At 45.4% G+C, this 12709-nt stretch overlaps 1 protein-coding gene across 2 annotated transcripts in view; it reads right to left on the bottom strand.

The window, feature by feature from the left end:
• Positions 1 to 12709, bottom strand: part of LOC142557414 (complement C3-like) — a 142776-nt gene that overhangs the window by 101038 nt on the left and 29029 nt on the right. For both annotated transcript variants that reach the window (XR_012822768.1, XM_075669237.1), the window contains exons 7-10: positions 10892 to 10976; positions 8693 to 8798; positions 5987 to 6220; positions 1433 to 1609 (exon numbers count right to left, since the gene is read on the bottom strand). Coding sequence is in view for 1 of the 2 variants with exons in the window: in XM_075669237.1 (XP_075525352.1) it covers positions 1433 to 1609; positions 5987 to 6220; positions 8693 to 8798; positions 10892 to 10976 (602 nt within the window). In the remaining variant the exon portion in view is untranslated. The remainder of the gene's footprint in view (positions 1 to 1432; positions 1610 to 5986; positions 6221 to 8692; positions 8799 to 10891; positions 10977 to 12709) is intronic.

Genomic DNA, 12709 nt, shown 5'->3' on the forward strand with positions numbered 1-12709 from the left:
CATTATGATAACACATCCATAGCTATAGTGCAAATTATATATGTTATCTATTGCTCGGTTAGTGTGCAAAAAATCAAAATGTCCTTATCATTATTCAAGTAGGTAATACCGTGGCGAAGCATTTTTTGCCTCTTGCCAGGAATTTCCCATTACATTGGTAGGCATAGGTTCTTGTCTAGTTTGAGGACTCTTCAATAAAATACGTTTTCACTTCTTGTTGCTCGCTTAACTGTCTGCCTTCATGGAATGTATATGTGTATTTTTCTTTGGGCGGGGAGGGAACTAGTTAAACTGTCTGTTCAGCTTTTCTTTTTCCTCTACTTCCCCCATCACGTTGATGGAAATAAAGCTTCCCATTATTAAAAAAGCGAGTGAACAGCGGTTGGAGGCCTTTTCTGATGCATCGGAGACCTTGTGGTTTGTTGTCGAGATTGCACTCCTGCAAGTGGAGACATGATCGGCACGATCGTTTATATGCGCCTTTTAAAGCTTGGTCTTCTGGCTCTAGAAATAGCTGTCGCCCGTGATGCCTGCAAACGTATGCTGACCTATGATCGAGGTTAATGTCGTTCGAGATCAGCGTGCACGCGTGATGGCGATTTCGGAAGCCACGCGAAGTGTTTTGAATGAAGAGTTTTGGTTAGGAGATGCAAGAGGCTTGCGTACGCAAGAACGAGGGGCAACGGTACTGCACATGTGCAGAACCAGACGTAGGCGTCTGGGCATGCGAAACACTGTGACCCTTAGTTCATGCGTACGCAAGCCGCTTGCGTCCGCTGATCTAAAGCTCTCCACTATTTGAGACTGGAAAAGGGGGGAAAGGTCAGCTGGGCAGCTGGTTTTCCGCTCGTGTGGCAGGCATCTAGTAAAGGAGGCAATGGCCCAGCTGACTCGGCACTCTTTCAGAGGTAAAGGCAAGGTGCATTGCGTTTGTGTGGGTGGAGCTCGTCTATGATTGTTAGGTTGTCCACGACCTCATATATAGGAGGCCGTTGGAACGCGCGCCAGACGCCGGCACCGCTAAAGTCGGCACAGAATGCGGAAACATGCATAACGTACACTCCGTCGTCTGATGTAATTAAGAGCGTAGAAGTAAACAAAGTACAACGCTGAGCGAATGAAACGCAATAATCGGCACGCATGGTGGCTGGCAATTTTTCTTTGTTTTTTGGCCACCGATGTGCGCTGGGTTATTGGTGGTCGCGCGAAAGGTTGAGATATAGCGAAATGATTTGCACCGGATGTAATGGATCGTTTGGAATGTTTTGGGTTGGTTTCTGGCAGTAGCAGAATAGGAGGACATCCAAAGGTTGCGGGAACCGCCTTACGCAGCTGCTGTCTTTGATGTATGAGTTTCTCGGATTGTAATACAACTGCATTTGTTTATGTTTTTTGATGTTGTACATAGGCCACAGTGCAAAATATTTCTTACCTGTACCACAATATGGTTGTGTGTACGCTCTGTGAGCACACTGAATGCAATACGTCCTCTGGTGTCCGTGACGGCCACATCACGATCAACGGGAATGTTCAATCCCTCGTCGTCCTCGGCTATGATGGCGCAAGGAACCAGGGCAGCTGGTCGGCCATTGGCGTGCTTGATATCCGCCTGCGAGAAGCAGTGAGACAGCGACGATAAAGTGTCTTAACGCACCATTCCACCCTACCATAACCGCAGAGCTTCTTACATAAACGGCTAAAGAGAACTGCCACTGTTCACCTGTTGTGACAATAATCAGTAGTACATGTATTTGTCGATCCTTCGTGCTTGGAGCTTCAGGCCTTGTTACGACGTGATTTATTACCATTTACGCTCCTGCATAAATGGTGATTTTCAAAGCCAATGAAGATGATTTGAGACCACTCACATTATCATTCAGAATTACTACGTGTATAACAACATATATTTTGTTGGAACTCATCTCTGTTTAATGTCAAAAAGCCATTTATAGCCAAAAGAACGAAGTTTTAAGCTACATTTATGCATCACCCATAACTCAGATATGCGTGGTGATCAATCTTAATTTTAGCTCATGCTTTTTTTAGTTTCGGTAGTGAGCGAGCGTGTACAAGTTTACACAGCCGATAAAGCAACCATACTGTTTTAGTATAGCTAATAATTTGCTATTGCAATCGATACATCGCCTTTCAGGCGTAACTGCGACATTTTGTTTTTCAGGTCATGGGATTTGACCTTCAAAAGCTGCGCAGGAATTGCGAGGGACGGCCTAGTGAAGGACTCCGGGTTGACCCTGTGATACCCAACTTATCATTTATGCTATGCTAAGGTTCATATCTCAAAATTTTGGTTTGCGCAAGGTAAAATTCACAGCATAGCCTGGAGTAGTGTTATCGTTGCTCCGGAGTGAGGTTTCAGTTGTGGATAGTTTAGTAAGCCAATTACTACATAATTACTATAACAATAAGGCTTTTGCTCAAGTAACTGACATCTCATTGTTAGTGTCCAAATGCACTCCACATCACAAGAAACAAAAGGTGAACGAGTCCTAATTTTCGTTGATGTAGAACAGTATGTGGAAATAACACAGTTAATTCTTAATTTCTTGGTTTCCTAAACAAATTCCCACAGCAAGGCAAACATGAACATTCTATCGTTACGTAAGCCATCGAATGCAGCCGCGGCGGCGTTGACTCATACACAAAACCACGTGCTCAGACACACAATGCCATAGGCGGTGAAATTGTGCCCAGACAAAAAAAAAAACAACACTCATAACAATGATAGCAGACACCAAAGTCATTGGTCATCTAATCAAAAAACTGATTCGTCAAATCCATCTGCTGCATACACATACGTATATCTGAGAAGATTTCAAAGTAATCATTCGTGCTTGCCTACATACAAGAATGTACAAAAGTATTAGTGTAGCGCGCTTATTTTGACAAGACACGTTCACCATAGAATCGGCGACAACATTATAGAAACTAGGATGGGTGTGGTGCTTCTTGCGCCTGTGATAATTAATAACAGTGATAATTTACTGAAGAAAGGGTCTCCAGAATTTTTTTATGAATGTTCGCGTGACAATGTACGGCTGGTGTTGTAAATGGCTACTGAATATACACGCTACGAAATGCGAGATTACGAGTGTAAAGCATCTGAATTATACGAGTGTAAGCTTAGTCTTTACATTGGACACTTTACAATGACATCAATAAAGTAGGAACGTGGACCGGTTACTGCATCATACGTCAGGTTTCGGGGACAATGAACGCTTAGACGATGCACAAAGAGTGCCATAATTGTGCCTGTGTTTTTCTTGTGTTTCTACTAAAAATTGGTCGTCTCAAATGCGAAATTTATCATCAACCCTACGAGTCTGTATAGGCCCCTTAAAAAAACATCTGACCCACAAACTCTCGTGAAATACGCACGTTGAACCCGCGTCGAATAATGCTAATCACGAGTCTGAATACCAAACCCGAATCCTTTTTTTTTTCCTTCTCCCTCCCTCCTGAATAGACTAGGCTAGATTGGACTGGACTGGACTAGATTATTTTGACTGACTGAAATGTATAGTATTCATTTGTATACCCACCAATAAAGTCAAATTTTGATACCATTTAAACAGCTTGCTAAAGGCGCCATCCGGTGGCACTTTAACCATCATCAGCGCGACCAACGCAACATGATGTGGTGTTTGTTTTAGAAAAAAAGTCGCGGTTTCGCCCTAAAGGCGAAGCAGCAATTGCAATAGATAGCAAATTAGCAAAAAGCTATACAAAATAAGGATAGTAGTTTTATCGCCCATATAAACTTGTAAACATAGGCATACTAACTAAATTAACAAGCAAGGTATCATGCACGCACAAGCAAGAATGAACATATCTCACTCGCTGACCGTGAAACCTCGCCATCAAAACGCTGGAGTAAGAAAGCGTGCTAGTAGCAGCGAGCAAATTGACTTTCGTGCTGCCTCTCAAGCAACGCAAACTAAGCCAGCGCACGACGGGCTATATCCATGTCGCAGATGGCTTTCAAGAAACAGCGGCCCGGGCAACCCCAAAGTAGAACCCTCCCCCCCCCTTCTTACCTTTCCCCCGGAGGCTTGCGCCGGATGAAAGACGGCACAGCCCCTCCCAGCTTTCCTTGCTTGTGTGTGTGCGTGAGATTCAGTCGCGATGCCGGTTTGCCGTCGTGCGCTTTATGTCCCACATACAGCATACGGCTCGCTGCAATGATATTATCGCCCTTCGACTTTATACAGAAGCTCACAGCGGCGGCAGAAATTCGCTTGGGGTGTCCATGTAATTGATATCGCAAGAAAAGCACACATCTAAAGATACCGTACGGTGGCTTTGCCTCAATGCAGCTTGAACTACGGCGGTACACTCCTTACACGGATATAGCATAATGTGGTTAATTTTCGACTCGGTGCTAATTACAGCCGTACCACTAATTTTACTTACTATGCGACTAAATCTCCCTCCTTGTGGGCACCACTAAGGCTGCTTTTAGCCCTAATTGCCCCGTGCAAGCATCGCTTAGTCCAAGTGAAATCACTCCATTCACTGAAATGTGTGCCGTATGGAGGCATTGAAAGCCATCTGTCGCAGATTGCTTTCACGACACAGCCGCCCGGAGTAGAACGCGCGCCCCCTTCCCTGCCCTACCCCCGGAGCCTTTCACGCGACGGATGTCGGCACACTTCTTCACCACTTTCCTCCGCTGCGTGCGCAAGATTGATCCGTGATCGCCGGCTTGCGCTCGCACGCTTTCACTCGCACATACTGCATATGGCGAGCGACGATCTTATCATCCTTGGATTTTATATGGAACCGACAACGACGCCGATGCCGGCAGCAGAAATGCGCCTGGAGTGCCCATACAATTGTTATCGCAACAAAAGAATGGGCTCCCATCCACGCTGTGAAGGTAATCGGCCAGTGAAGCTGTGCTGTGACCTGATCGGATAGACCAATGTGACGTAGCCTCCAATTGGGTCCTGCCGAGCTTGAGCACGACGCCGTTGTGCATACTGACGCTGCTGTTCCTTTTGTCGCTCATCGTATTCGCACAGGTTTTCTGTAGTCTTAACTATGCATGGCCTCTCCATAACGCTATCAGAGCACAACTGAAATCAGTTCCTAGGCTTCCGAGTTCTTTGCTATTATTGACCTCGCATGGCCGGAACCGCCGCCGCTGCAGTGATGATGATTTATTGGTAACCCTATTGAAATGGGGCGGTGACAAATAGAGACCTAGCCTGCTTGAGTTACTCAGGTATGCTATGCTTGCTTTTCGTTCTAACACTTTTGCATACATCACTAATCTTTTTTTCTTTGTCAAAACTTTCCTAGCTGCCTTGTATCACTACTTATGCTCGTAACGGATCATGTCGTATCTGTCTCTACCCTGCACTTTCTTTACCAATACTCAAAATGTCTATTGCATATCTCAACTGCTGACCAGTTGATGCCTCCGTCCACTTTAACTTCAAGGGCTCCTAGAAGGTGTACGTTACGTACGGGTCTCACAGTGTAAACCCCTTCGTATTCTATTGGGATGTGCTGATTGGTCACCGGATTTTACAGCCAAGCTGCATACCTTTACCCCCGAATGCATTTGTCGCGTCCATGGACAAAAACTCAACCAATCACAGCGAGAGGCGCACTTTGAATGCGCCGCTGGGTTCTTTGAAGAGCCACCAGATGGCGCTCGCTTCCACGCATCTGAACGACCGGAGCAAATATTCGCAACAAGTTGAGGCATGTGTATGTTGCAGCAAAAAAATGTCTCGTCTAGTTGCGCTTATTTGCTCCGGTTCCGCGAAGGCACAGAGGCACGGAGGCGAGCGCCAGCTGGTGCTGCTGCAAGGAACCCAGCGGCGCACGCAGAGCACGCCTCCCGCTATGATTGCCTGAGCTTTTGTCCAAGGACGCGACAAATGCATTCCGAGGTAGAGGTATACAGCTTCCCTCTAAAAAAAAATCAATGCTGGTATATACGCACGGATTACCTTACCATGACCGTTTTTGGACCGCCAGGCTTGAAGTGCAGGTCAGTGTGGTGAAAGCTGACGTGGTAAGGCGACGTCGCGTACACGGCCGAGTCATCCATGGCTGTCACGAGCTCGCTAGTCGCCTTGTCAAGCACTTCGGCTTCCACTACGAGTCTGGAACCGTGAAATAAGGGATATGGGCTCCAGCCCCACAGTTGGTAGTTCGGCACTGCAAAGGTCACCTCGCCTTGCACAAGCTGCGTTGTAACACAGGATGGAGGAGGAATCAACTTTATTTAAAGAGCAGACAACGATGAACACGGGCAAGAAAGAAAGATATATTTATAGGGTGTCCCAGCTAACGTTAGGCAAGCTGTTCAAAGAACGAAAAGATGTTGATAAAGAAAGAACACGTTACAAGGTACGATATCAAGAGCTGCGGTATTTAGTCATGAGGAGTATGATAACCAAACACCGTAGGTCGTAAGACCGTACCTTGCATCGTGATTTTTCTTTTCGTAGAATAGCTCGGTTAACGTTAGCTGGATCACACGGTATATTGAACTGTAGGATTTGACGCTGCAAAACTGCACGGTGGGTAACGAGGGACGGCGTAGTGGTGGGCTCCGGATTAATTTTTTGGCCACGTGGGGTTCTTTAATGTGCACTCAATGCACGGCACACGGGCGCTTCGATGCGAAAGCATCAAATTGCACACTGAACGGAAAAGTCGGCACCTCTGGCAGTGAAACGGCACCTAAATTCCTATAAAACCCCTCAGTTTTCCTAAAGTAGCGCCATTCTTAGATTTTTCCGCCACCCCGCTCTCCCCGATGTCAACTCTTCCACGGCTACTGTCACCCCAGTCTCCTCCACTCCCCCATTGGCCAATATGTATCACGTGGAAGCAGGCACCGCGCTTTTGTATATTTTTTCTTTCCAGTGCACTGCGACCGCCATTGTTGGCCCAGCGTGACGAAAGTATGTATGTGCCAGTTAAAACTAGCGAGTGTCAGCCAATGATCGTGGCACCGGGTGGATGGCAAGGCCGGGGGGGGGGGGGGTGCGGCCTTCTACTCTGGCGGCTGCTGCGTACGGCGCCTTGAAAGTGATCTGCGATGTGGACAAAGTGCACAGTCGCACGGGCCTCATCTCCGACGCGATCTGCCATGTGTACGAAGTGCACCGAGTGCTGGTAGTTTGATATGCGCTGTGCTTTAGACGCTTAATTAGCGGTGAAGCGAGACGCAGCACGAAGGTCAATTCGCGCACTGAATTGATGCGCTTCTTCACTCCAGCGTTTTGTCGGCGAGTTTCCGCGGGCATTGAGTGAAATGTGTTCATGTCGACCTGTGCGCACCTGACACCGCGCTTGTTAATTTAGTTAGCAAGCGAATGTTTACAAGTTTATGCAGCCGATAAATATACTATCCTTACTTCGTATAGCTGTCTACTAATTTGCTATCGCAATCGATGCTGCGTCTTTTGGGCAAAACTGCGACTTTCTTTTCTGAACACGACAGAAGTAGGTCGAGTCACCCCGCAGCTTTCCCCAGCAGCGGGCAGCTTGTGCGCTGCGACGGCGAGGAGCGCAGAGCAACAGCATGTCGATTGCGTGACGTAAGCAGAACATCGTATCGAGGGGCATGGTTTTTGCGCTCGCTGCAGCCTCCCAGTTTCGGTTTCAGGCGCTTTCATAGCTGATAATCGTCAATCCACAGATCCGCGGGTAATCAAATTTTTCCAGATCTAAAAGCTTATATGGCTTGTACAGAGAGCTCACTTTTATTTTCATTTACGATGACCCCACTGACAGAAAATGGTTAAAAGTTAATTAGTGACTTATTACTACGTATCACGCGTCACATGATGGTCGCCACCTGTCACGGCATCTCTCCAAAGGAAACATTCCTTCCTTTGAACATGGCTATCTTTAAATATGGCTTAACGTCTTCCTAGGAACACCAGGTATACAGGGTGTCCCAGCTAACGTTAGCCAAGCTCTTAAAAAAACGTATAGAATATACGAGGATGCAGCTAGTGGTATTTTGTTAGCAGTGACGCATCACACCACCACGATTTTGTTGCATAATTGAACTATCTTTAATTAGACGAGATAACTTCTTAACTACTAAATTTATGATGCAAATTTTGATAGAAAAGTAGTAATTGTGTATTAAAATTGATTCAGTTCTGTCAATGTGCTGTCTCGCGTAATTATTTTTTTTCTGCGTTAAGAAGAAAACGTGCAAAATAAAGAAACAGCCGCATGAGTATACGCGCCCGAGCGCCACGCCAACAGCGGTCCCAGGTGTTACTCGTAATAGTCAAGTCTCATCTACCATGGCCTCCGAGATCACCGTCACGCGTGGGGGCGATCTCAGAGGCCATGGACCAATGCCTGAGTTGGCCGTCACGTGAAAGGGGACGAAGCATCGGTACTGGTGTTGGTCACACCGCGAACACCAAGCTGCCTTTGCTGCCCTTACGGCGTGAAGCGCGAAGCCAAAGCAGGCAGCAGCAGCATTCAGGGGGAGGACAAAGTGACTGTGTGCGAAGTGTGCAATAAGAAAGTCTGCAATTATTTAGTCGATTATTTTTTTAGTTCATGCAGGTGTGACATAAGCGGGCATTACCATAGCTATCAGCAGTACCGACTAAAATGTTCGTTGCACCAAGCAGAGAAATACAAGTCGTTTCATAATGAGGAAATGGTAACAAGGTCTTACCTCCCTTGTTGATGCTGTTCCAAGTGCTCGTTCTGCCCTGGTGCTTTGATCTCTTATTTTAAATCGACAGGTCACCGAACCCTGCACTGGCTTTCCGTAGGGGTACCTACAGAGAACAGAATAGAGCCAGAAAGGTGACTGCAGAAACTCCCTAGTGGAACTTCTCAGATAATGCGTAAGCATTATTTTCAGGTGCTGCTCTTGCACTCATGCAACGAACGATTGACTGAGGGACCATGTTACGCACCCTAAGGCTCAGTGATTCAAGGATGACGCAATGCGATGCAAGTATTGCAATGCCCGGCAGCAATTACCTAATTTGTGAACGTAATTATTTGTAATTAATCTTACTGGACAAACATAATGTAATCGTAATTGTACTGTAATTGCAATTGTAGTGTACTCGTAACTTGAATTGCGCTTAAGGAAGCATTATGAATCAATTTTCATCACCCTTATTAACATTTCTTGGGCTGAAGTAACTTAATCGTGAATATTTTGATTAGCCATAGGTGATGTTAGTTATGCTTAATTCTGATTAGCCATAATGAATTCATAGTTGGTCAATCAGGAAGGTTAAAAGTAAGTCTTCCTAAAGGAGCCTTGAACCACACCTCGGGCTTGGTGAACTTCCGTAGCCCGCAGGTAGCACGCTGCTGTGAACATCTCAGCCATGTTTTGCTGTTGTACGCGGCGCGTGGAGCTCACAAGCTGGTCGTGAAGTCATCTTTCTCTCAAACGCTCTCTCTTCCACAGAAGGCCCAGTCCTCACTCTCCTGAACGCTTTATTTCGTCATAGAACGCTTTATTTCGTCATTGCCTTAGACGGCTGCTACTGGCCCATAGCTGACATCACGCTGCGGTTGGCTACATGGCGTAGATACAGTGGCCACCACGGGGTGCCGCCACGAGTCCACTGGCTAAGCTCACTGCGGATCGCTGAGGACTACACGTTTGGCTCATGTTTAGCGAGTCGTAAGGCATCAAAGGCGGCAGTCGTGGCATCTACGTTAATATCCAAAATGAAATTTGAAGTGCACACCACAGCAACATTCAGAAGGTGTAGCACCGTAGCCTTCGCAGTGCAAGGCATTGAAGAAGGAATGGGAGCACAGCGGATGCAGTGTTTGATGCCAATAACACCGCTTCTGCGAAATGCATTGAAGTACTTTTTGCGGCAAGCTATTTATGAAATAGCCTATTTTCACTTCAAATGCCTTTATCCGCTTTGATACAAAGTGTTTCAGGGCCACTTCAATTATTATTGATTAAGCTTAATGAATTATCCTTAAATGATGTGCAATTATTTATATGTTTAATACATTCGTTAATTATTCGCCATTAGGCTCCCTTACCATTAATTAGTCTCAAGGATCCTTACTTAGACCTAAATAATTTCGTTGTAGTTAATCTTATCGGTCATTTATTAACCATAATTATTCCTAATACCTATCCCACGCTCACTATATATATATATAGTGAATACGTATCGTGCGACCTTACCTCGTGGCAACTACCTCGTGGTGCAACGCTTCATCTCACAGTCGCATTTCGTCAACACGTTTTTAGTAAACTGTTCCTCCTGGAGGACGCACATGATCAAAGTGACTTTCACCTGACATGGTAGTCACTCTTCTTGAGGCGCTTGCCCTTGTAAGTACGGCATGTATTATTGATAATCACAATTTCCAAAGTGCTGAGCAGTTAATCTGATTGTGCACGTTGTATATGACCTTTCCTCTTTTCACTTCTTTTGCGGTCTTACTGGTAGGCACAACTCGGCAGCTTGCTTACGTGTTCATGTTATCTGATTATATGCTGTCCTAATATACTATGGAAAAAAATTTGAGCTGATTGTGGTTGGAGCATCAGTGTTTTGGAATCGGACATACGAGGCATGTTTTGTTCCTTTCATTTCTTTTTAATCTTTGGCAAGGCTATATCATGATGATGATTATCACACTGTGGCTTGAACAATGACGCAATAAGACAGCACAACAAGCGGAATTGTACACAGTTTTCTTGTTTTTTTTTTTAGTTTGCTTGTTCAGTGCTGTCTATGTACTATTACGTGTCTACATTTCGAAGTATGCCATCACCAAGGCCTCCAGCTGTTCATGGGCGTTGTGCACAAATGAATTAATTAATTAATGATCTGTAAAAAATATCGCTGTGAATACATGCACTGCTCATGCTTACTTGGCTTCAACTGTGACTGTCGGAGAATGCGAGTCCGGTAGAATGACGCTGGGTGCTGATATCCGTGCTGAGAATGTCGGCAGGACTAATGAAAGAATAGATAAACACCTTACATAAGACTATGCGAATATACATAGAATATACTAGAATATACATAGAACCTAAGCAACACCTATGACCGGACCATTAATGACCCGAAAAAAGACTTGAAGATACGATCTTCAACTGACGCACGACTCTTCAGATGGATCGCTTAAGTGACCCGCTACTTTGGGCTCAATGGATATGGCGTTCTGGTGCAGACAAGGAGGTCGAAGGATCGATTCGAAGCCTCCGCGGCTTTGGGAAAATGAAGGCTTGGCCTTCATCTCGCAATCAGATTCTTAACAAGAAATTAAGAAAAACTGACTTTTGAAAGAATAAACTATAGCCTCAGCTGATTTATTGTTTCTCCTCGGTGTCCTTTTAAGCAGCCGGAAATTCAGGAACATGCTAAGCTCCTGTAACAGGTGAAGGCGAAAGCCTGCTGCGCATGCGGTAATGCACTAAGTCATACGATCAAACGGGATCAGACTTCTTGCGAGACGTAACGAGCCGCGTTCCGAAGTAAACGTACGACGCTGTAGGTCGACTTCTTCAACGACACACGCAAGCACCTAAGGCACTACGAAAAGGTTCTTTTGTTTTCTCTTTCTTTTGTTCCTTCTTTCGTTTCTTCATTCATATTTAGCCATTGCACATTTGCTTGCTTATGGGAGTATCAGCCATTCCTGACGATACTGTCATGTGGTAGTGACAGTGAAGGCAGCAAAACTGATTAACGAAACTAGCGTTTTATTGTGCCCTCGAAAGCAGGCTACACTCAAAGAATGATAGCGGCAAATACACTCGCCGATCGTCGAAAATCTGATCAGCGGGTCAAGCGCGTAGGCTCTTATACATCAGTCGTCGAATGTTCCAGAGTAATCGCTGGGACCCGCGTGCCTTCCACAAAGTTCTACATTATTCGCGTCGCGCACGCATGCAATCAGATTACACAGACAGCGGATGGAACCATCGATAACATTCCAGAAACTTCTGATACATGCAGGCGCGTCCTGCGCTGTGCAATAAGAGTTGTCAGGCGGTGAAACGCATCGCCTGATAAAGACAAGTACACGTGTCAATATTTTTTTTACATCAATGGGCTAGATGCCGCTTTTTACAGCAAAGTTGTACATAGATACCCTCTGGCGGTGATCGATGTCCATCCACCTGCACGTCGCATTGACACGAACAAAATTTTCATCTCCAATTTCTCACGAATGCTCTGTAGCTCTTCAATCTAATGTAGGTATCCTGGAAAAAAATTATACTGAAATTGACCGATAAGATGACTCTCTTACGCCGAGTTTCATTTCCTTGTTATATTTAGTTAGTTCGCAGCGAAGTTGTAAACGTTACATAATTCCCGTCCGCTGTCAATACGTGGCCGTCCACGGAGGTACTATGGTTACAGAAAACGCCTATAACACTCGTTTTATCGAAACTATCCAGAAACAAATTATATAAAACAATTAGCCACTAGGACGACACTAAGGCTTCGCCGAGTTTCATCTAATTTTCATAATTGCGTAGTTCACACTGAAGTTGTAAATACTGTGGAATTCCTGTCTGCCATGCGGTGGTACTTGTGCATGTCACAACTACATAATAGCATAAGAATAAATCACTCCAGTCAAAAGATGTGTTCGCTGTCTGGGTCCTTCAATAATACCTATATATACATAATTGCGCCGATTGAGGTAAAACACACCGCAGCTTTGCTGCTTGTCCTTC

The sequence above is a fragment of the Dermacentor variabilis genome, chromosome 9, assembly GCF_050947875.1.
Source record: "Dermacentor variabilis isolate Ectoservices chromosome 9, ASM5094787v1, whole genome shotgun sequence".
Lineage (NCBI taxonomy): Eukaryota > Metazoa > Arthropoda > Arachnida > Ixodida > Ixodidae > Dermacentor > Dermacentor variabilis.